The 21,007-nt window shown below is 39.9% G+C and overlaps 1 protein-coding gene across 5 annotated transcripts in view; it reads right to left on the bottom strand.

Moving 5' to 3' along the window:
• Window positions 1–21,007, bottom strand: part of cntn6 (contactin 6) — a gene marked incomplete at its 3' end in the record, with an annotated part of 124,742 nt that overhangs the window by 53,342 nt on the left and 50,393 nt on the right. For 3 of the 5 annotated variants that reach the window (XM_084349050.1, XM_084349047.1, XM_084349051.1), the window contains exons 1-2: window positions 6,886–7,190; window positions 798–944 (exon numbers count right to left, since the gene is read on the bottom strand). In XM_084349050.1, coding sequence (XP_084205176.1) covers window positions 798–858 — 61 coding nt within the window. In that variant the 5' untranslated portion in view covers window positions 859–944; window positions 6,886–7,190. Of the gene's footprint in view, window positions 1–797; window positions 945–6,885; window positions 7,191–7,777; window positions 7,831–8,923; window positions 8,987–21,007 lie in introns of those variants that run through there. The other 2 variants (XM_084349048.1, XM_084349049.1) reach the window with 2 other exon arrangements.

The raw sequence follows: 21,007 nt of genomic DNA, 5'->3' as shown, positions 1-21,007 counted from the left end.
AAGCTCACTCGGTTGTCGAAGCTTTAGAGGTTACCGAGAGAGCTCTTAGAGAGACTTTAACTCCTTAGCTGTAGCTCATACAGGTATTAGAGGACTGAGCGAATGTTCCTCTGCTTTCCTCTCGGTGGAGACGAGCACACTGTAGGGATCTATGTTGCAGAGAACGAAGTACAGAATAAATTAGTGTTAAGAAAAGAGTTAGTGTGGATTTTTATAACGCTCGCCACATTTCATGTAAGTGGCAGCAGTTGGACATAAAGCAAGGAAATTGCATAATAAAACAGGGAGACATAAAAAGACCAGAGAGAGTGAATTCTCTCCTTCTCTGCAAATGTAAATCTTACAGGGAGTCACGTTTATCAGAGGAGGTGATCTGAAAAGAAAATGTGAACTCGGGTTGCAGTTAACGCTTGAGAATTTCAACATAATAGTCAATCTTTAGAATGACACAAGGCAGTTTCACTCTACCCCGCGACAACTTCATCCCGCTAAACAACAAAAACGACACCAATAAATTCAAATGTCTGGCTCTGTTTGCCCTGAAAATCTCCGCTAAGCCCTTTAAAACCAAATAAGATCCACAGATTTGGCCATGCTTTGCACATTTTTTTTTACAAACTGGTAGTAGATTTGCCCAGATACAAAAGCTTCTAAATTTATGATCCCTTCTGACTGTGATCATGCCCTTTCAAATAAAGCGATAACCTAAACTTGCATGAGAAAGAGCTAAAGCCTCCCTGTGAGAGGTGTATGCATATCAGGTGTGTCATGAAAGGCGACTTGTCTTGGCATCTCACCAGCCAGGCACACTTTGAGTGACAGAAGGATTAACAGTTCCCATGGCAACAACATCTTCATTTTCCAAGGTCAAAGATTCTCCTTCTTCCCATTCAGTTGCCAGAGAGTGGAGAATATTTCTTGGGCGCACGCTCCTGCGTTTGGCTCTGGAAGAAAAGGAGGGAAAATGAGCACTGTGGAGATGTGGAGATGAGAAGATGCAGAACTGTGCATATCAAGCCTACTGGAAAAAACAAACAAAAAACAAAAAAACAGGCTGGAACTTGTGGAAAATCAGTGAGCCATTACTAATTCATTCAACCAAATAAGCAGAGTCAAGATGCCATGCCGAAGGGCCAGCTAGCAGCTGATACTGGGGAGCTGATATTTAGTGTATACATACTGCTGCTTCAATCCCAGGAGCAATACAAGGAAGAAAAAATAAAAAGAGTCAAAGGAAAAGATTCTCACAGCAGCAGCAGCATATGAGCAGAGCATCCCGCCAAAGGTAGTGCTAAGCTTTCTTAACTGTTGGTTCAACATATTTACTCGAGCAAACTCTGTGATTATTAAGTGTACAGTACGTATCACAGAGAATGCTAATGAATGCAGGCAGATAAACTGAACTGAAGCAGAAGAGAGAATCCTTCTGTGGAAGAATGATTCCACTTCAAAACATGCAGACAGCAGGCTGCACATCTTCTATGGATCACGATGCCAGGAACTATTGCCATTGATTTACAACTAAGAGACTGAGCCTTTATCTTTCAGCCAATCTTGTCCAATAACATTACAAGTAACATGAAACAGATGATGCCGTTTTGGTGCAGTCGGTATTCCGACATGTCTGCGTGTTTGGATGTTATTTCTGAGCTCACTGTTCAAAGCGCCTGGAATCAATACTTTTATATGATCGATGGATCAAGCAGCTATGTTTATGTTAAAGGAGTCGCTCGCAGAATTATCATCTGACTCTGCAGTTCCCCTTAGCTCAAAGAAGAGGGACTAATGGACTTCTGTGTAGGCTGGTGTTCATTTTAAAATCTAAAGTTAATTATCGGTTTAAGTTTTGTGTTTTGAGCTAGTTTGTCCCCAAAGTGCTCCAGAGCAGGATGTTCTGTTAACGGGTTTGGTACATCCTGTGCACCAAATGATTACTGTTGCATTAAGCCAATACACTAGTAATCTCCCACCCCACATTACAGTGTTCCAGGGATAAGAACCATACTGGTGGGACATTCTGAGTAACATGAAGAAAAGATTGATAAGGAAACAAAAAAGTTCATACTAATGGATGTTGTAACTGTGTTATTCTTTGCTTTACTCTTATCTAGAACAGCCATGCTCTAAGATTTGTTACAGTTTGTTCCCCTGATGCTTTTAGGGATTTAAACACAAAGTATAATGATGCAATCAATTCAGAAAGCTAGCTGTGGGCTCTGTGTATTTAGCCTAGATTGTTTGCATTTTGGCCAATTGCCACAATTAATGGCAGTTCCCATATTAAGCTTTTTTTCAAGTTTATACTTACTTTATTATGTATTGTTATCTTATATTATTTTGCGGGTCTACTAGAAAATGTTTACATGTTTTAATGTTCTCCCTCTGCCTGAACGCTCCATTTTAGTGCCTGCCTCTTTAAGGCCCCCTTCCTGAAAAGCCCAGTCAGCTCTGATTGGTCAGCTCTCACAGGCCTGAGCAGACATCACCCACTGTGTTTCCGTATCAGCTCTGCGGTTTTTTTTCTTATTTCTCCGTGGACTGAGCGCTCTGATACTTTCACAGTATTTATTTAAATCATGGAAATCTAACTTTTTACAATATGGGAACTTTAAAAGTGTGTAAAATGAGCTAATAGCAGTTCCTGTTTGCACCGACTAACAAGAATCATTGGAATTCTTTGAGACTGAAGAAAACTTAAAAGCTTTGGAGTTATAAGACGCATCTTTTTCTAGGATTTCTAAGCAAATTCAGAGACGTTTATTCCAGGACATCAGCGTTAATCATATCCTTGAAAAGTAAAAATAAGTGTATCATGTCCTTGTTATCAGATCTGACTTAAAGATGGAGTGCAGCCCGTGCTGCTGCTGCACCTGTAAACTGTAAATAAGAGATCCAAATTTTCTTTCACCTCACGCACTATCATTGCCCCATCTTTGTACAGAAGGTAACGAATGTTAAAATGCCACAGGTTCTTGTATGTGAAAACTTTTATGAGCTCTCATAAAAAACACCATGTTTTAAAGCATAACATTTTTACTACACCATTTCTTTGTCCTTTTCTGTCTCAGTTCCTGCAGTAAATAGTTTGATGTAACAAAAGACGACAAATAAACTAATCACGGAGGAAAGAAAGGAGAAAAGGCATTAGCTGTGTAGAGAGGGAAGTAGATTTATTCAGCTCTCCATTATTTATTCCAAGAGGCCACAGTGCTGATCATCCAAGCTTCATCTTGTCAGTCATCATTATCGATTTGGTTTCCACTTTTTTTAACCTTCAGCCTTTTTGTTTGTCATCCTGCCCACAGTCTTGTCATGAGTCTCAATCAAATATGGAGGGATGGATCAATAAAGGGAGATTTGGTTGATGTCTTTTCTTATGAGACTCACTGGGTTGATATATTCGCCTGTTCCGGAGAAAACCAATGAAGAAACTTTATCCATCCATCCATCCATCTAACAAAAGAAGACTTGGGGCTCTATGGAATGTTCTCTCCTTTCTTTCAATAAACTGCTCAGGCGGCTGATGTTTTCAGTCTTCTTTAGAGTCAAAAGGCAATTATAAGGCGATTATAGGGCTGCATGAACAGGCGTTAAACGAACGACACAAAGCCGTGGACTGCAATTACTGTACATTTAGATGCAAGGCCTTTGTTTTGAGATCTGAGGAACTTTAAATCGATGTGAAATGTTTTCCAGACATTTCGTCAAAACGCCTATCTGCAATCAATAATGTTATAGGCCAGCGCCTGTAAGTAATTCCAAATCAATATGATTTAAAATTCAGATGCACTTGCCGAGCGCCGTGTGAGCGGAGGAATTTAGAACAAGCCAAATTGGACTCAGATGAAAATACTCGAAAACCTGCATCTTGAAAGTGATCTCATGATTTTGACTGACAGGTAAAACTAGCTACCATATAAACAGAAAAAGTATGAGGTTCTTCATATATCGACCAAACTGATTTAAACATTATGTCATGCACATTTTGAGCCTGAATTTGAGTTGAAACGATTTGGAAGCCTATAATGAGAAGCATTTGCTCCTCGCCACAACATGAGGTGGATATAATTGCACAATTTGAAGTAAAGGTAATACTGTAACATCTACATTAATACGCAAGCGTTCAGTCATGCATGTGAATCAAATACAGATCATTTGCCGAAGTGGAGGGTGGCCAGTGAGGAATTGCAGCCAATGGTATTTAGTGGATTGTGTGGATATGGGAACCATTACAGTCCATTGCAAAGGTTGTCTAACAAGACCTCTGTATCCTTCAGTCATTAGCGTTCGTGCTCTGCCCAGTGATCGATGTTAATTTATGTTCGCTGTAGTCAGCTGTCCACTTTCACTTTCAAGCTGATCAACTTTATATCGTCTGCTCGCAAAACACGCACCCTCCCTCGTTCGTTTAGCATTCAAAGTCAGACTCAAGGACCCTGATTGCATTTAGCCATAGACAGTAGCTATTATGCATAGTGTGGAAATGCAGAAGCCACAATCCCGTAAGGTATATAAGTGAGGGAGCTGGCACTGTTCCTCTGTCAAATAGCACAACTCTGTTTTAATGATGCATAGGTCCTTGGCATCCTTGGGGAGGATGTGTTTCTTGGTCACAGTCCAGAAATTTAAAGTAGTTGCTTGTGATCCCCATGATTAATTTATATACCCTAGAAAAAATACAATGGTAATAATTCTTGTGCCCAGCGGATGGTGGTCGCAGGTGTTGGAAATACCAAATGGGATGAGGCCAAGCTAATGGTGCCTGGAAGGGAAACTATCTGTCAGGGATAATCCCTAATACTGTAACACCCCGGCATAGATAATGTGCTTTCCGCCGCCTCCCTCACCAGCCCGTGATATTGAGATAGCTGTGGAGAAATGATTAAACGAGGAATGGATATTGACATGGATAAATGTATGTATCCGGAGTGAGGTATTGCCTGGTTTAATGTTTAGTGATGATGAGCTTCCCACTCTGGAGCAGCCAAACTAGGCTAGGAAAAAAAGGAGGTGGAGGGTGTCCTGTGAACTCTGTTGAGCCATGTTCCACTTCATTACACACACAGTAATTGGTTAAACACGTGACTACAGAAATTAACTTCAGCAGCCTTGTGAGAGGTAATTAAGGCTTTTTTCCCTCTTTTTTCTTGGCATATCATGCTAAACGCAGCATTCAGCGTCGCAGAGGGGCCCCATGAAGACATCAGCCTGACACCGCATCACCATGGCTCAGAACCCGAAACAGCCTGAAAACATATAGCCATGCTCATTTTAGTAATTGTCCAACTCACTAACTCTCATATTAAAATATATCTTTTCTGTGTGGGCTTGGGTTTGCAGCTTTGTTTCATCAGAGAAGGTGCCAGGCTATAATGCCCAGAAAAGCCTCCTGATCTCAGGTTACAGTCCAGTTTAAATCCAGTCAGCCACATGGGAGCCCGAGCAGTGCTGCAAGCTGTCACTCATGGTGCAACTGCATATTACACATCGACTAAGAGGAGGAGGAGTATATTGAAAGCTAACATCTTGTCAGTTCAATACAGACTCAGCAAACACAACCGTACATGAAGTTTGGGCATGGAAAGTGCTAGCTAGACCTCAGATGTGAGATGAATACTCAAGTATGCTCAAGGTAAGGAGGCATAAAGAACCTGAACTGTCTTTTGTCTGCTTTTGCTTTAGTTGAGTCTGCAAGTGTATGCTTTGCATGCTTATACATGTAACTGTTAATTGTCCATTTCTCTTTCTCGGAGGGAGATGGATGCATCTTGTCAGCGCTCCTCAAACAGGGCAGTTCATTCATTACTTGCTGCACTACTACTGCACTACTACTTCTGCTCTCAGATGCTTGCTCTCAATCTCTCTATGTCTTTGAAAATTCCTACTCCACACTGTCCACGCAGATGGCAGCTGATTTTTGTATTTATATGACTGGAGGTGGGGGGCATCAGGAAGGGCTGATGAGCAAATTCAAGGCTGCGGTGAACCAGGGACCACCAAAGATTTCTCATGGAGTTTTTAGGAGGCCTAGGTCTGAATAACTGATTATTTTTTCTGACAAAATGCAATTAATTAAGTGTAAAGTTACAGCTTTAATAGCCCAATTTCAGGGAAAGTTATCACCAAGTACTTATGGTATTTGGAATGTGAAAAAAAATAATCTGTTGATATAATGTTAAAAAATGGCCTCAAAGATCCAGATCTTGAAGAAAAAAAAACACTTGTCTCCATTAATGACTGTAGACTTATTAACAAATCAGCTCTATCTAACTTACCTGTTTAACTGCATTGTCTAGACCAGGGGTGGGGAACCTTTTTCCTATCGAGGGCCTTTTCAATTTTCATACCATCCCTCAGGGGCCATGATTTTTTTTTTTTAAGGTAAGCAGCTCACAACATATTTTTATGGCCTTTTTAACTTAATTGCAATAACATAAATATAATGACCATTAATTAATGTTTTAGCCAATTTGATCCATCTCAGTGTATCTTATTGTTTTAATCCAATTATTTTTTTTAATAATCTGTTCCTGTTGGTTTTATATTCACTGATGTTTAGTAGCTTAAGCAGTAGATAACTTTATAATGTACCTCAAATTAAAAAAATTCAGCCCTCTAAAATGTCACTCGAAAATGACAGGTCTGATTTATATTCCCCCTGAATTCAGTATGCTATTGAAAGAAAACTCCCTGTTTCCACTGAACAATTTCACCTCAGATTGATAGTAGACAACCTTATAATGTACCTCAAATCATTTCAGAGCATTCTGATGTGAAATTTAAAAAAAATCAGCAACCTTAAATCTCATATATCAACTTTAAATCACTCGAAAATGACAGATTTGAGTTGTCTCATATAAGGCTATTACTAAATTAGCTACTGACCACGAAGCTAGCGTGCGTCACGTTGTCCTGGTCCGCTCGCGGTTCGGATCAAGCTGCTTGCTGGCCGCTCAAACTACGTCGGAGAGCGACAACTTTATCCACCGCTCTTGTCCTTTCAGGTCATCCAGTTTAGCATGTTTCGCGCTGTAATGACGCTCAAGGTTTGCCTTTTTCATCACGGCCAGCGCCTCCCTACACACCAGGCACACGGGCTAGCCTCTCACTTCCACAAAGAAGAGTTCATAAGTCCATTTGTCCTGGAAAGAGCGACACTCCGCATCAACTTCTCTTTTTTTAGCAGCCATGTTCCGTCTCCACACGTTGTTGTCACCTGTCAATCACTGAGGACACGACGCGATGACAGTTACGCTGATGTTGTGTTCAATGACCTTGCTCATGGCCCGGAAAGACAGACACCAGCCCCGGGGGCATTTAATTGCACATTTGAAATAATTTTTACTGAATTAATTGTTTGTGGGTGTACTTATGGATTGCCTCGCGGGCCGGACCAAACAGTCTCGCGGGCCGTATACGGCCCGGAGGCCGGAGGTTCCCCATCCCTGGTCTAGACAGATTAGTTAAGCTTCTGTCTGTCATGATTCTGGTTTTGTGTTTATGGCTTCCTGTTTTATTTTGTATTTTGCCTTCAATTGTCGGGTCTTGCTTTTTATTTCCTTCTATTGTGTCATTTCCCTCCTGTTTTCTTGCTGTCCACACCTGCTCTGTTTTCCCTCCTTCCAGTGTTTTTCCGTTCCTTTCCCTCACCTGTCCTTTCCCCGCCTCACCACCCGCACTTCATCCCCTCGTTAGTGTGTGTTTGTGTATAGTCTTTGTGCTCCCTCTTGCCTTGACAGATCGTTCCGTTTTCTCCTGTGTGTTTGCCGTGTTTCACCTGAGCCTGTTTCCTCAGTGTCCTCCAGTATCTCCCCATTTCTCCCCATGGCATGGTTCTGGCTTTTGTTCCTGGCTTTATGTCTCCACTTAGCTCTTGTGATTTCTGGTTTGAACTTTGCTTTCGATTTGTACTTTGCTCTTGTTTTATGTTTATGTTTTTTGGTTATTTCAGCTTAAGTATTAAAGCTCGCCTTTTGTTTCTCAAATCCTGCCCGTCTCCCGCGTGTTCCTCACCTTTTCTCAAAATTGTGACACTGTCCTCATAATACTGTTACTGGACTGACCACCGACCTGTATTGAGTCCCAAAGAGTTCAATATTAAATGAATTAAATAAATACATGGTGTTAAAGATATAAATGAAATAGTAATTTGTGAAATACCTGCAGAAGTTACTGAAACTTATTATTAACAAATGTTATTTAATCATTCTTTTTTTCATAATAACACAGTTAAAAGGACCTGTTTTATTTCAAAATATTGATTTATTATTATTCTAAAATGACCCTTGTCACATTTCCTGACCAGGTCGTTGTCTCCACCCTCTCACCTTTCGGGCCAATCACATGCCCCCATTAAGCAAGTTCAACTGCTACTACATTTAGCCTGTTAGCTCCTGTGGCTATAAAACAGTAATGTTAAAGTAATTCTGAATCAACTAGTTTGCTGCTGTAAATAATAATAAGTACACTGACAGAAACTGACATCCCTTTATTTAATTAGCTTAGCAAGGCTACATGCTACCTGCCTAGTTGGCTGACTAGCCAGGGTTGTGAACTTGGTTTATTATGAAGCATCAAAGTGACGAGTGGTTATTTATTTCATAATGTCTCCTATTTATTTAATATTGAGCACTTGGACTTCCATAGACTTGAGGCTTTGGTGTCATTGACAATATCAGTCTAAGGACACGTTTAAGGTTAATTTTAACTCTGATATTCATTGCATGTGATCACCTACCTCAATAACCAACAACAGAATACACACGTTTATATATCCACACACACATTCCAGGGGAGAGGAGATTACTGTATGCTACCACAGCTCTTCTACCTTGAAAAACAGCTATGGTCGCAGTCATTTATAGCATGTAATAAATCATGAGGCCCAACAGACAAGCATGTTTTCCACTGATTGAGTACTCACAGAGTAAGTGGAGTCTGCTCGCTCTTTCCCCTGCAGCCAAGACACAGTCAGCCCTTTGGCCAGCTGAAGGAGAGAGAGACAAGAGAAAGAGGGAATCAGAGAGAGCGATGGAAAAGGTGCAGAGTATCAAGAGTACAAATAATAATCTTAAACCAGGAGGAGTGAAACAGTCAAAGATAGTCTGTAGCAGAAAGGACACAACAGGACACACCAAGATTTTGGCTGCTCCTTCAGCATACAGAATTGTAGACATAAACATCATTTGCTCTCACCGCTGAAAATGCAGACGGAGGTTTGGTTGCAAATATTTAAATGTGCAGAAATAATCTTTCAGTAAACAAGGCTGTAGGTCGGTATAGGATAGGTTTATGATTCAATTCCATTAAAATTATTTAAAGCATAAAGCATTTTCTGCTGGCGACAGTGCTGTTAAACCAACAATCCTTCAACCAAATGCAGTATTTGTGCATGGGCTCACTCAATCAGCATTAAGAGATCAAACAGACTCAGTTCTCGTCTGTTTGAACACATCACTGTGACAGAAAACCTTCAATGTGTCTTGTTTACAGTATCTTGATCAGACAGAATTTTTCTGAATAATGCCTGCGCTATAATCCTGCAATACTATTTATATAAGCTGTACAAAGCCTATAAATACAGTAATCAGTATACATAGTCCTATATAGTGTTCTGGTTGTTTCTATCAGTTCCTCTTGTATTAGCTCCAGCGACACATGTATGACTCAACAATATAGCCTAATAGGCAGAATGACAAATAATAGTGCAGAAATGGCCACAGTGGAATGCTGCTTTTTACAGACATTGACTCCAAACAAAGATATTGTGTCCTCTCACATTACTGCTCATGGAAACATATCAATATTTTTTTCGCTCCCCATTGATGGACCTCATGGTGAACTGAAGCCTTGCTAATCTAAGATATAACTGTGGTGAATGTTACTAAATCTGTCATATAGGCGTTCTACTGTATATGGTAGGCTCACGCTTAACAATCATTAGATTTAATTGTATCTCTTTCTGTTAGTTAGCATCAAACTAGGTCTACTGCATCGGTCCATCTTTGGATTTGACTGTGGCACAAACAGTACTGACAGTCAGGGGTGAAAACACAATCCCGAGATGTGCCCAGTGGAATCAATGTGTAAGACTGTAGCTATTGAAGCTGAAAGCTAATTTGAAGCTACAAAAGCAACTCACCAAAATTAAGAAGAAGAAATTATCTTGAACCTGGAAAAAGTAAGGTGAAGGTTTAAAAAAAGAGAGTCGGGCTACTAAAATGCTTATGGTAAATGTAAGCTTATTCGGCAACTCTACTCCTCAACATTGGTAAACAGTGTTGGGGTTTACTCCCAGCCTGCTCTGATTAGAAAAACAGCCGTATAGGTCTCCTGTGGAAGCAGCGTCCTACGACCCCTATTTACATTTATTGTTAGGTGCCGACCTCAGGTGGCCAAAGTAATTATTTTGGCAGCAAAGGAGGAAGTCAGATGACATAGTATAAATGTCCAGATAAGGAGGAGGTTGGGGTCGATTGATGGGTTTGACAAACACAGGACTTTGACCCAGGAGAACACTGGTCATGTCCCATGTAAAAGCAAAGTCAACAGTGAGTTACTTTAACTCACTTAAGTTTTCTGTTTAACTTATATATGCAGCCTTACTTACATACATTAGTAAAGTTACATAAGTAGCGTGCTCACTTTGATCCAAACCACAATCTTTTCCTAAACCTAACCAAGTAGTTTTGATGCCCCATATGTAACCATGCTGCAACTGTACAACAAAGGTCCAGTACACTTGCCACTTGCATGAGCAATAGTCCAATTGTTTTCAGGAACAATATTTTCAGTAGCGAGTCAATGGCAGTCGAACTCAGAAGGCTAGGACGTTACAGGCTAGTATGGCTAACCTGAAAAACAGCTAGATTCAATAAGCAAGGTCACTATAGGCTCTATATATTGATTTCTAGCTCCTCATTTAATAACTTTTCACTGGACTCCATTGTGTCAGCAGCTGTGACCCGTTTCAGGTGCTGCCTCTTCCGAAAAGCGAGGACTACAAAGGTGCAGCCTTCATGCAAATCAAGGCTACTGTGGTGAGCAGCTGCACCTCCTCCTTGGATGAGTCAGTCCATACAAATGATTTACCTCAACATTATATAGGACATGTACTGTAGGAACATTAGTCCCACTTTTCTGAATATAAAAAGTGCGCTTCCACAGGAGATTACATTTATTAGGAGAAAAAAGTCTGATATCACAAACATGTACTTCCAGACACCAAAACTAATCATAATGACCTGAATGTCTGCACTGGCACCATAGAGGCCATTTACTCAGTGTAATTTGGTTTCCAGCAAGACAGACTCCAGCAGAGCTATCAAAAAAAGACTGATTGATTCTGCAGGTAGATAGAGCCCTGCTTGCACTGGCTGTAATAAAAAAAACACACTCTGTATTCACTAGTTTGCACTGTAAACATCAGAGGAAAAGGTGTCTTTTTCTTGAGAAAAGCAAATGGCAAACATTTTCACATTTTTGTTTGGGGGGGGTAGATAACAGCTCTCAGGTATTATGCAAGAACTGTACTTGAGGAAAACATAGAATCTTGCTATAAACAGCTTCCTTTGAGAATTTGTTCGGGAGAGTGGAAGCTTTTCAAGAAGTGAAATGTTTTGAAATTCACGACGAATGTTCAGACCGTGTTCTGAGCTGTTCTTTACAAGCACATTTTAAAATGTTGATGCTGGCATTATTGAATTGAATCATTCCAGCAAACCAGGGCACTGTTTATCATATTTGGAGACTGCACTGACTTGATCAATCATTAAAGGCAGTCAATATTTTAACAATTAAACAGATTACTAAAAAGACTAGAGTGACCAAACATACAGAGAGTTGGTCAACCCTGCAGTTTGATTTTTTTCAGCTTCTTTTAGCTGTTTCCAGCACAAGCTTTGCATAACGCTGTTATTGCTATCTGCCACACCACCAAACAGATGAAGCTAGCAACAAGCGGGTGATGAAAGTTGGACATTTAGCAGGCAAAGACCACATAGGACCTAGTGGAGACGAAAAAGGTCAGATGAACAGGTATCCAATTCCAAATGACTTCCTCTGTGACTGCCGAATAGAATTGTTGCCATCATGTAAGCCAAAACAGCTTTCCGAGGTGATTGCTCTGGATATATCCCTTTTTGTGTGCCTGTTTAACTAAAACCTCCCTATAAAAATGGCTGACAGAGAGGTCTGATTACCTAGAGTTACCAGGACATTGTTCCTGGAAAGTTCTGTTGTTGTAGGAGTTTTTAAAATGAGTTTCAGAGGTGAACAAACCAAAACCCTCAGAAGTCCATAAAACCAAAACTATCTCCATTGCCAGATCAGGGGAAAGTGAATGCTTATTTAAAATAAGATGTTTAATAACAAGACCTTTAGGGCATACTGTTAATCTGAAACGGAAACCTTTGTCCCTGTCAAGAAAGAGCCTATTGAGGTGAGATGAATGTTGCTTGGAGTATCCACTACAATGCCTGAAGGTAACCTTTTTTCTTACCAGAAGTGGATTAAAGGTTATAACTCACGTACAATTTTACCTACTACATGGTCCAGTACCTTCTGATTCTGTATCAACACAATGACACAAGGCCAACGATGACTAAATTAAACATGCGTGTCAACAAATGCTATGGCAACAGGGGGCGCATGAAGATACAGTGGCAGGTAGCTCCTCCAAATCCTGCTACATTCTTGTTTGCTTAACTGTTACTTTCTTGGCTTCATTGCTGAAACACGTTGCCTACGCCAGAAATACATTAAACAGCACTGGAGAAGAAAGTGGCTGTTTCTGATTAAGGGCAGTGGACTTTGAGACCATCACAGCCTGCAGGGTGTCTCCATCATCCAACCTGACCAGCCGGACCATACCAGGGAGGAAGAGAGTTTAAGGCAGCTCCTGGCTAATTTTCGGTCGCAGGAAAAGGAAATGGACAAATGGGACTCAGGTTTGCCAAACAACATGAAATCAGAGTCTGTTATACCCACATTCAAACTGACAGGCCAACAGAGCACAGGACTACAGCGGGATGAGGAGACGTGGATGCTTGGTGCTTACACTGAGTCACCATCATTTTGCTGCTGTTTATAATTACCCTGATGCAGATTCAAAAGATGCACCACATGTTTATGTATATTTGTATGAATGTATATTGTATTAATAACTATGTAGACTGTATGTTCTGTAATTTGTCTAGCACAAAGAAGGTTATGAACTTCCCATCCTACACATCAACACAGACTGCAGGCTAACTGAAACGCTTAAGGTCAACTCATTTATTTTGTGATGGGCAGGAGAGTCTAGTTAGGTGCTACAATGTGGGGAAAAAGATATATCCCACCCACACCTTTCATCACTCTTCATCTCTGCTGTAACAATTTTCTTTTCCTCCTCTCTGCCTGTCTCCAAGAGAAAATCATTGAAAACCTGTGGCCATCTCCAACATCTGTCAAATGTTCAGCCATGAGTCATATGGTCACTTCAAACTTTCCTGCCACATTTTCAGATTTAACTTCATGTCTCTACTGAACAGGCAAACTGAAAAGAAGAAAATATATGAAATGCTTTCCTTGACAAAAGCGGCGACAGAAACTTTAGAATAATTGCTCACAGTGGTATTCTGCGTATCCTGGTTTGGATGATATCTGACATATAATGTTTCCATGCATGACCTGATTCTAAAATTGAAATTAAAATGCATTTGAAGGTGTTCAGCGATGGCTAAAATTCTTAGTTTTATCCCTAAACGTAGTCTTAATGGTGTGCTAATGATTGATTCATAAAAAGGCTGAGCATAAAAACTATGCTCATGTATAAAAACTATACTCATGTATAAAAACTATGCTCATGTATAAAAACTATGCTCATGTAGGTTCTAAAAATTCTAAAATGGAGATCATAGCAATGGTAGAAGAGATTGAAGCCGAGCAACAGGTTTGCAACAGTTAACAGTTAAGCTAGGTATCTTACAATCATCGATTAACTAACATGGATGACCCGGATTCATGCACCCGTCTTGACTTCTGGGGCTTTTGGGACTACAGAGAGAACCCACAGAACTTTTTGTATCTCAAAAGCAAAAGCACGTTTCAGGATACCGTGAACAATATCATGACCATGCTCAGTAAAGCTAAACTTTTGCGTTAGTTTAATCTAATTAAAAAATATGGTTGAAATCATGCACTTAAAAAGCATCAATGTCACTTATCAGCCTACACCAGGCTAAGTTCATAAACATTCAGTCTTATGCCTGGAACACAACTGAATGCACTGACTGCGGATATTGCAAAATGGATCAAGACAAACATAATTCAATCTCAATTTAACCTTGATTCAAGAAACATAGTACTGTTCCTCTGCATACATTTACCTTCACTTACCAACAGCTTTTTAGTGGAAGTCAGAATGCAATTAAATCATCAAGGAAATCTACCAACCAATCACAACCATAAAACGCTGTCCTTGAGCACAACATTATGGAGATTCAACTTATTGTCGGTTCAGAAAAAGACTTTGCATTCGCTGTTGTAAACACTGCCTGTCTGGTCGGACTGCTAGGAATATAGGCTCTCTGAGAAATGAATGCATTTTATGACTCTGACAACAACAACAGGGTTTGTTTGGAATAAGTAGAAGACCGGAGTAGTTAACATGTACAACAAGCAACCATGGCTATCTCGAAAAAGAAATACAGAGACTGACTGCCTCGACGCCAGACCCAGGGTACAAGCAACAACACATAAATAAATTAATAAATAAGTGAGTCATAAATCAAGGACAATTCAGACACTTTCCAGTGTCTCAAGGGGAAATATATTAAATATTTTAGGTTCTGTGTCTGAAAGCAGGGGATCCCCATCCTTTAAAGCAATATCATTGTGATTTAGCACAAATTCAGAATATGAATCATGGTGCATTACTCTGTCACTACTCATCTATGTCCTTCCTTATGTCCAGCAGCGAAGATGAAGATGTACATCACCTTCAAAAAATTATATATACAAGATTGCCTGTTCCTTAGCTCCCAGACAATCTCGATAATGTTTTTAATGGCTTTGATATATTACTCATATTTTGAAGCGTAAGATGAAAATCTCAATAACTAGATGCTTTTTATTGCCCTCGGTGTAATTTTTGGGAAATATTCCTGAAATAGTATCAGATATGTGGCAAAAGTTCCAGGATTTTCTCTATCTCTGCATGCATGGAACATTTATTTCAACCCCTTCTCTACACGCGTAGGTATCACATGGCCTGTTGGAAACCCCACTAAGTGCCCACAGCAAGAGAGTCACATTACAGCAGCTGTGCAGATTATGAATGATGGGCAAACTCTTTTCACATTCATTAAAGTGCCACAAATGAATAATTCATGGTTTCAAATTTCAGGCCTCCAAATATTCAACCGTGTTGAATCAGGTCTTTCCTCTCCTACTGATTGCCTCCAGTACAAGTGTTTTTTAGTGAGGTGTTGCTAGCCCACTCAAGACAGCCCCATAAAAGACACATGTGAATGAACAGTGTAGTCAGTATTTACTTCTGCTTACTGAAGGTATATTAAAAGATCTGATACAGTCAAAGACTTCTATGTGTATGTGTATGCAAGGTATGGTAAGGTATACTGCATGTTTTGAGTGTTTGTGACCGTGGTATGCATAAGTAATATGCAATGTGTAATGCATTATTATAAAACTAAAACTAGAATGGCACTCAGTAGAACACATATCTCCGCCAAGGCCCAACAGTCCCCTTTAATCGATCAAGCCTAATCCAATACAAAATAAAACATATTTAATCGACTGGACCTGGGTTTGTATTTGAATCTGCATGCATTGTATTCAATCGCAGCAGTCAGATTTTTTTCTCCCATCCCTGAGAATTTAACTTCGTCCAATGTTGAAGAAAGTATGTTTGTTTTGCTGTGTTTTGACCATCTATTGGTTCCCTACTAGAAATCAGCATGTATTCATCAGCACTGGCGCCCCCCAGGGGTGTGTCCTCTCTCACAACTCCACGGTCATCAGCGTCATCTGGAACAGCGATGAGTCTGCATGATCAGAACCATCAAGACCGTGGAGATGACAGTTCAGGAGAAACCCCTCTACGCTGCCACCAAACAGGACAGGAACAGACTGCAATGGATAATAAGGTCTGTAGAGAAAATTATTGGAGCCGACCTGCCCTCCATACCGGACTTGTACCGGTCTTGGTAACATCTCTGCAGACCCCTTACACCCCAGTCACAATCTGTTCAAGCTGCTCTACTCTGATAGAAATTTACCAAAATTACCGGACACAGTCAGAGTATCAGATAAAACCACTGTGCAATAAATCCTGCCACTGTTTTAATGTAAATACTGTTTGATGTAAACACTGTTTTACTTATTTTTTTTCCTTTTTAGATGTAATGTTAAAAAACTGTTCCCTGTACACTTGAGAGCAAATTTAACCAGTCAAATTCCTTGTTTGTGTACACATACTTGGCCAAAAAGGCTGATTCTGATTCTGTAATTCAGTGCATTTCTTTATATTCTGCAAGGTTTAAAAATTATTAATGATACCTTCACTCTGTGCCCAGGGTGCTACAATATGTACCAGTGTTGTATATTCACTGCCCCCTTAACTCCATTACTAACATGAGGCATTGTGAATTTGTTAAAACAGTTATGTTTAGTCATTTAGTAGGTCCTTTCATGTTACATTGCCTTACCCCTGCTTTTGCTGACACAATGCCCCTGGATACAGAATCTATGTTACTTGTTATCATGCCAAAGTTGTCAATCATATTAAGTATGATGCTACAATCACACATTTTTTATAAAAATGTTCTACTCAAAGTGAAGATTGCTTAAAGGAATAAACCACCCACGAGAAACCGTGTCAGTTTGTTTCCACCTGGAGCCGCTTGTAAGAGACACCAACATTGTTATGCTCATTATTTGCCCTCTGGCCTGCAGAAATGTGACATATGAACCCTGCTTGCATAAGCTGCATAAACACCCACCTCCCCGAGGGGCTTGTGTATTCATATTTGGATTTTATTATGTATTGTAAAAATAAATCACCAGTTTAGGATGGCAATGCGGAGCTGGTGAATTCAAATAGTAGTCTTATAATGTTCTCAGTTATGTCGGGTGTAATCAATAAGATTTTCAAGTGGAGTATATTTTCTGTTGTGTGCCCTGGACAGTATTTTCCTGTTTTGTAGAGTAGAGTTGTAAAGTTGTGAGATTGTTGCATGCAGCATTTTGGGCTTATCTTCACTTCATTATATGGAGGCTCTTTTTTGTATTGTTGATTTAGTGGCTCTAAAACCTTTTGACGTTTTCTATGAAACCGTATTCAGCCAGTCTTGGATCACGACAGCAATTAAGGTCTAAACAAATAATAATTATGATGTAACATATCATTAAAAAGTTATATTAATTATAGTTAAGTTGCTCCAATTAATATATTTATACTCACAATTAATCAAGTGCTCTGTAAAGTGAAGGTCACGACACAAGTCATGGTGAGAAGACCAGAGAGAATTACGACCTCAATGCAGCGCCCCTCAGCTTTATGAGGCATCTTTCAGGTCATTGTTTTGTTTTTATGGTTATCAACTTACACCATACCTTTGATGGCTACCTGTGTAGGCTTCAGTGCTATGCAGTAAGCTACACTGTGGCTGGTGTTTGCCTCCTCAAAAATGTAACTACTCAGCAGGGCTACAGAGAAACCATGTGGGGAGCACAGGCTGCTTGTGTTTCCTGTTTTGACAGTGAAGACACTATAAAGCAAGTTGAGCAAGTTTTGTTATCTTCCCCTTTTCAACAACACACATCTAGGAAAGCTGTTTTCACTGCAAATCTTCAGCTTTATTCACCATTATCACAGTGAATGAAACAATGTAGAGATTTAAAAATGAAGCTAGATAAAGCCTCCAACTGTTGCTGGAATGATCATCAGATCGCCCATCCCTAGTCGTGTTTCATCCTTGCTATACATGCAAAAATGTCAACAAAGGTACTTCAAAGGTAAATGTAAATGTTCACTTATTGTCATTTGACAACACCAGGACTGTAAAACAAAACTGTGTTTAGCACCGTTATGCTACATAACAGAAAAAAACAGATAGACAAGGTATTTCATTCAAATAAGGGTGGAGGACAAAGTCTCACAGCCTGGGGAATGAAGCTGCTCTGTAGCCTGGTGGTACGGCAGTGGATACTTCTGTATCTTTTGCCAGATGGCAGCAGGGTGAACAGACTGTGGCTGGGTTGGGTGTTGTCTTTTAGTATCCTTTGGGCTCTGTGCAGACATCTCACTTCACTGGTATCACTGATGCTCTGTAGATGGGTGCCATGATGTTCTGGGCAGTTTTAGTCACACGCTGTAGAGCCTTCCTACCCTGGGCTGTGCATGAACCATGCCAGTTTGTGATGTTTCAAGACAGGATGCTACCCACTGCTCCTCTGTAAAAGTTGCCAAGAATTTGTCCCTAAATGCATCCTGTGCAAATGCAAATGGAGCACTGAAGCTGTTGCTGCTGCTGTCCTGCTGTCTGTGTGTGTGTGTATGTTTTAAACATTCCCACAGTGCACGTCGTATGGTGTCACAACTGCATCATGCACAGCTAAAACGACAGTATGCATAACCATGAAGGTTCTATGTATGAGAGTTTGAACATAAAAAGCAGCAAACAACTACTAAAGATATAATGGAGTGATGGCGTCATCGGCATACATTTTCCAGTATGTTGTATGGATGGAGACAATTTCTGAGATGGTGCTTAAACTTTTGTCTGGACAGAGATTCTTTTCTTTCTAAACCCTGTTTACAAATCAATCCATTTACATGTGGACTAGGCCTAAGAGTGGCCTCAACTTGCGGCATTGTAAAAGCAAGAGGGCAGAGTGCAGTACGAAGATTTAAGCTGAAGGCATTCCCATTCAATTGAAACCATCAAACTTTAGCATCCTAAAGCATCATTTACTTAATAGTTTAGTTAACCAGCGATGGCAGGATAGCTAGCAAGCTAATAATCATGCTAGTTCTCTTGGCAGATCAAAGATCTCCCTCTCTAACAATGTTAGCAATCTTATGTACAGCCCAAGAAACGTGTAGAGCCTAAATAAATATAATATTTACACTTAAAATTCTGTGAATGAAATGTTTTTTCTTAGGGGTAAAAAAGGGGGGTTTGTTACTAGGGGTAACAAAAAATGTAGGTAACATGGGATCATGGGAGTTTTTTTCGTCATCATTGAACATCCACTGACTGATGGAAATATCTATGTGACACAGTTCACGTACGAGGTCATGCGTTAAAGTTTTATTCACAATATTTTTGGTCATGTCCGCAGACTTTCTCACTCTCTGAATTTCTCCTTGACGTTAAAGCGACAGAAAACCAAAAGAAAAAAAAACGCTGTTATCTTGAGCGAAATAACAGATTTCTCTAGGTTTGAACATGGAAATATTTGGGATAATGTAGGAACACATCTCAACAAAATAGACCATATATTACCGGTCAAGTCGTTTTTATATATAATAGTGCAGTAATGTTACATATTATATCTTAAACGGTTTATTTCGACCAAACGAGAGTTTGTGATTGTTGGAACAGTAGAAAGACTAACCAAGACAGTTTTGAAGGGTTTTTAATTTGTTTCTATTTTCACCGTAATAACCATCTGCAGGTAAAATGACTGTTTGGAGGCGTGGCCATCGCGACCATCTGTTTTGGTGTGAGATGCTGGTGCTCTAGTGTGACATCTAGTGGCACAAAATGTCATATCTGGAACCCTCAAAAAAGGCCAGTAAAATAACAACTCTTCTGAAAGCCATGTTGGCACATATTAGTACAGCAGCACCGTGAGAAACCCTATCATGTTAAAAATGAATAAGATGGACTCCCCATTCATCAAATGAATGACACAAATCACATACATTTGCAGCAAACAAAGCAGTAAGATGCTTCTAATTCATTGTTTTCAATAGATAGAAAAGCCAGCCCCACAGCCTGCCCTGAGACGTTTACGTACGCAAATTCAATCTCACAGTTGGGAAATGTTTGTCTGATGCATTTGAGGAAAAACAGGGGCTTTGAAGTGCTGTATTTGCTCCCTCTGGAATAATATCTCTGAGTAATCTTAGCTCTTGGAACAGGTCCTGCACGTTCATCTCCTGAGAGTCGGTCGTGCTCAGTGCTTCTCTCAGTCTGATGAAGTGCCCTTGTGGATCAATATCTTCTGTTTCACAGTTTAGTCAGTTCAATCCAAATATTATGTCAAGCTCCCAATAAGGATAACCTTTAACCTTTCATATGCTTGCTGTGAATTTGCTAACTCATCTGGGACCTATGATTGTTACCCAGGATGGAACAATTGCACAGGTTTTTCTTGTAATTCGACCTGTCACAAGGCAGACAGGAAGTTTGCATGAAGTGCGTTGATAAAAAGATAAAGAATATAATAAAAACAAACATTGTGAGGCCCTGTGCTCTCGCACAGTCCTTGTGACAGCTATGATTGTGCACATGAACAAGAAACTGACAGTCACTAATTGTCGTAAAAAATCCAACAATGTGTCTTTGACTGAATGGTTATAAATCCAAGGATGTCTTTGTAAATATTACTTTGAGGACTACTTTGTACGGGTGAATTACAGCACTTCGCTGTTTAAAAGTCGAGCAATCAAAGGAAGAAAATGGAATAACAATGTCACCAAAACCAATCAACCCATCTTTGTTTCCTCAGTTGAGCACACTCAAATCAAAAATGAAAAGATTGTTTTGGTAAGCGCCTGGGCATATTATATCCATGAATGAAAAAAAAAAAAAAAGCTGAGGATAGAAAAATGGTCTACTCAAAATTACAGTTTTCAGTGCGATGCAATAACAGCTCTCTGTGCGACATGAAAAACACCAAAACAAATTTTGCTGTGGAAAAAATAGTCTCGATCATAAATTGCTGATGCGGTAACACCCGTTTCATCACACCATACAGTATCATCACAGCTACT

The sequence above is a fragment of the Pagrus pagrus genome (genome assembly GCF_965226575.1).
Source record: "Pagrus pagrus genome assembly, chromosome: 3".
Taxonomy (NCBI): domain Eukaryota; kingdom Metazoa; phylum Chordata; class Actinopteri; order Spariformes; family Sparidae; genus Pagrus; species Pagrus pagrus.
Note: the sequence above shows the minus strand (reverse complement) of the source record. Positions and strands in the feature narration are given on the sequence as shown.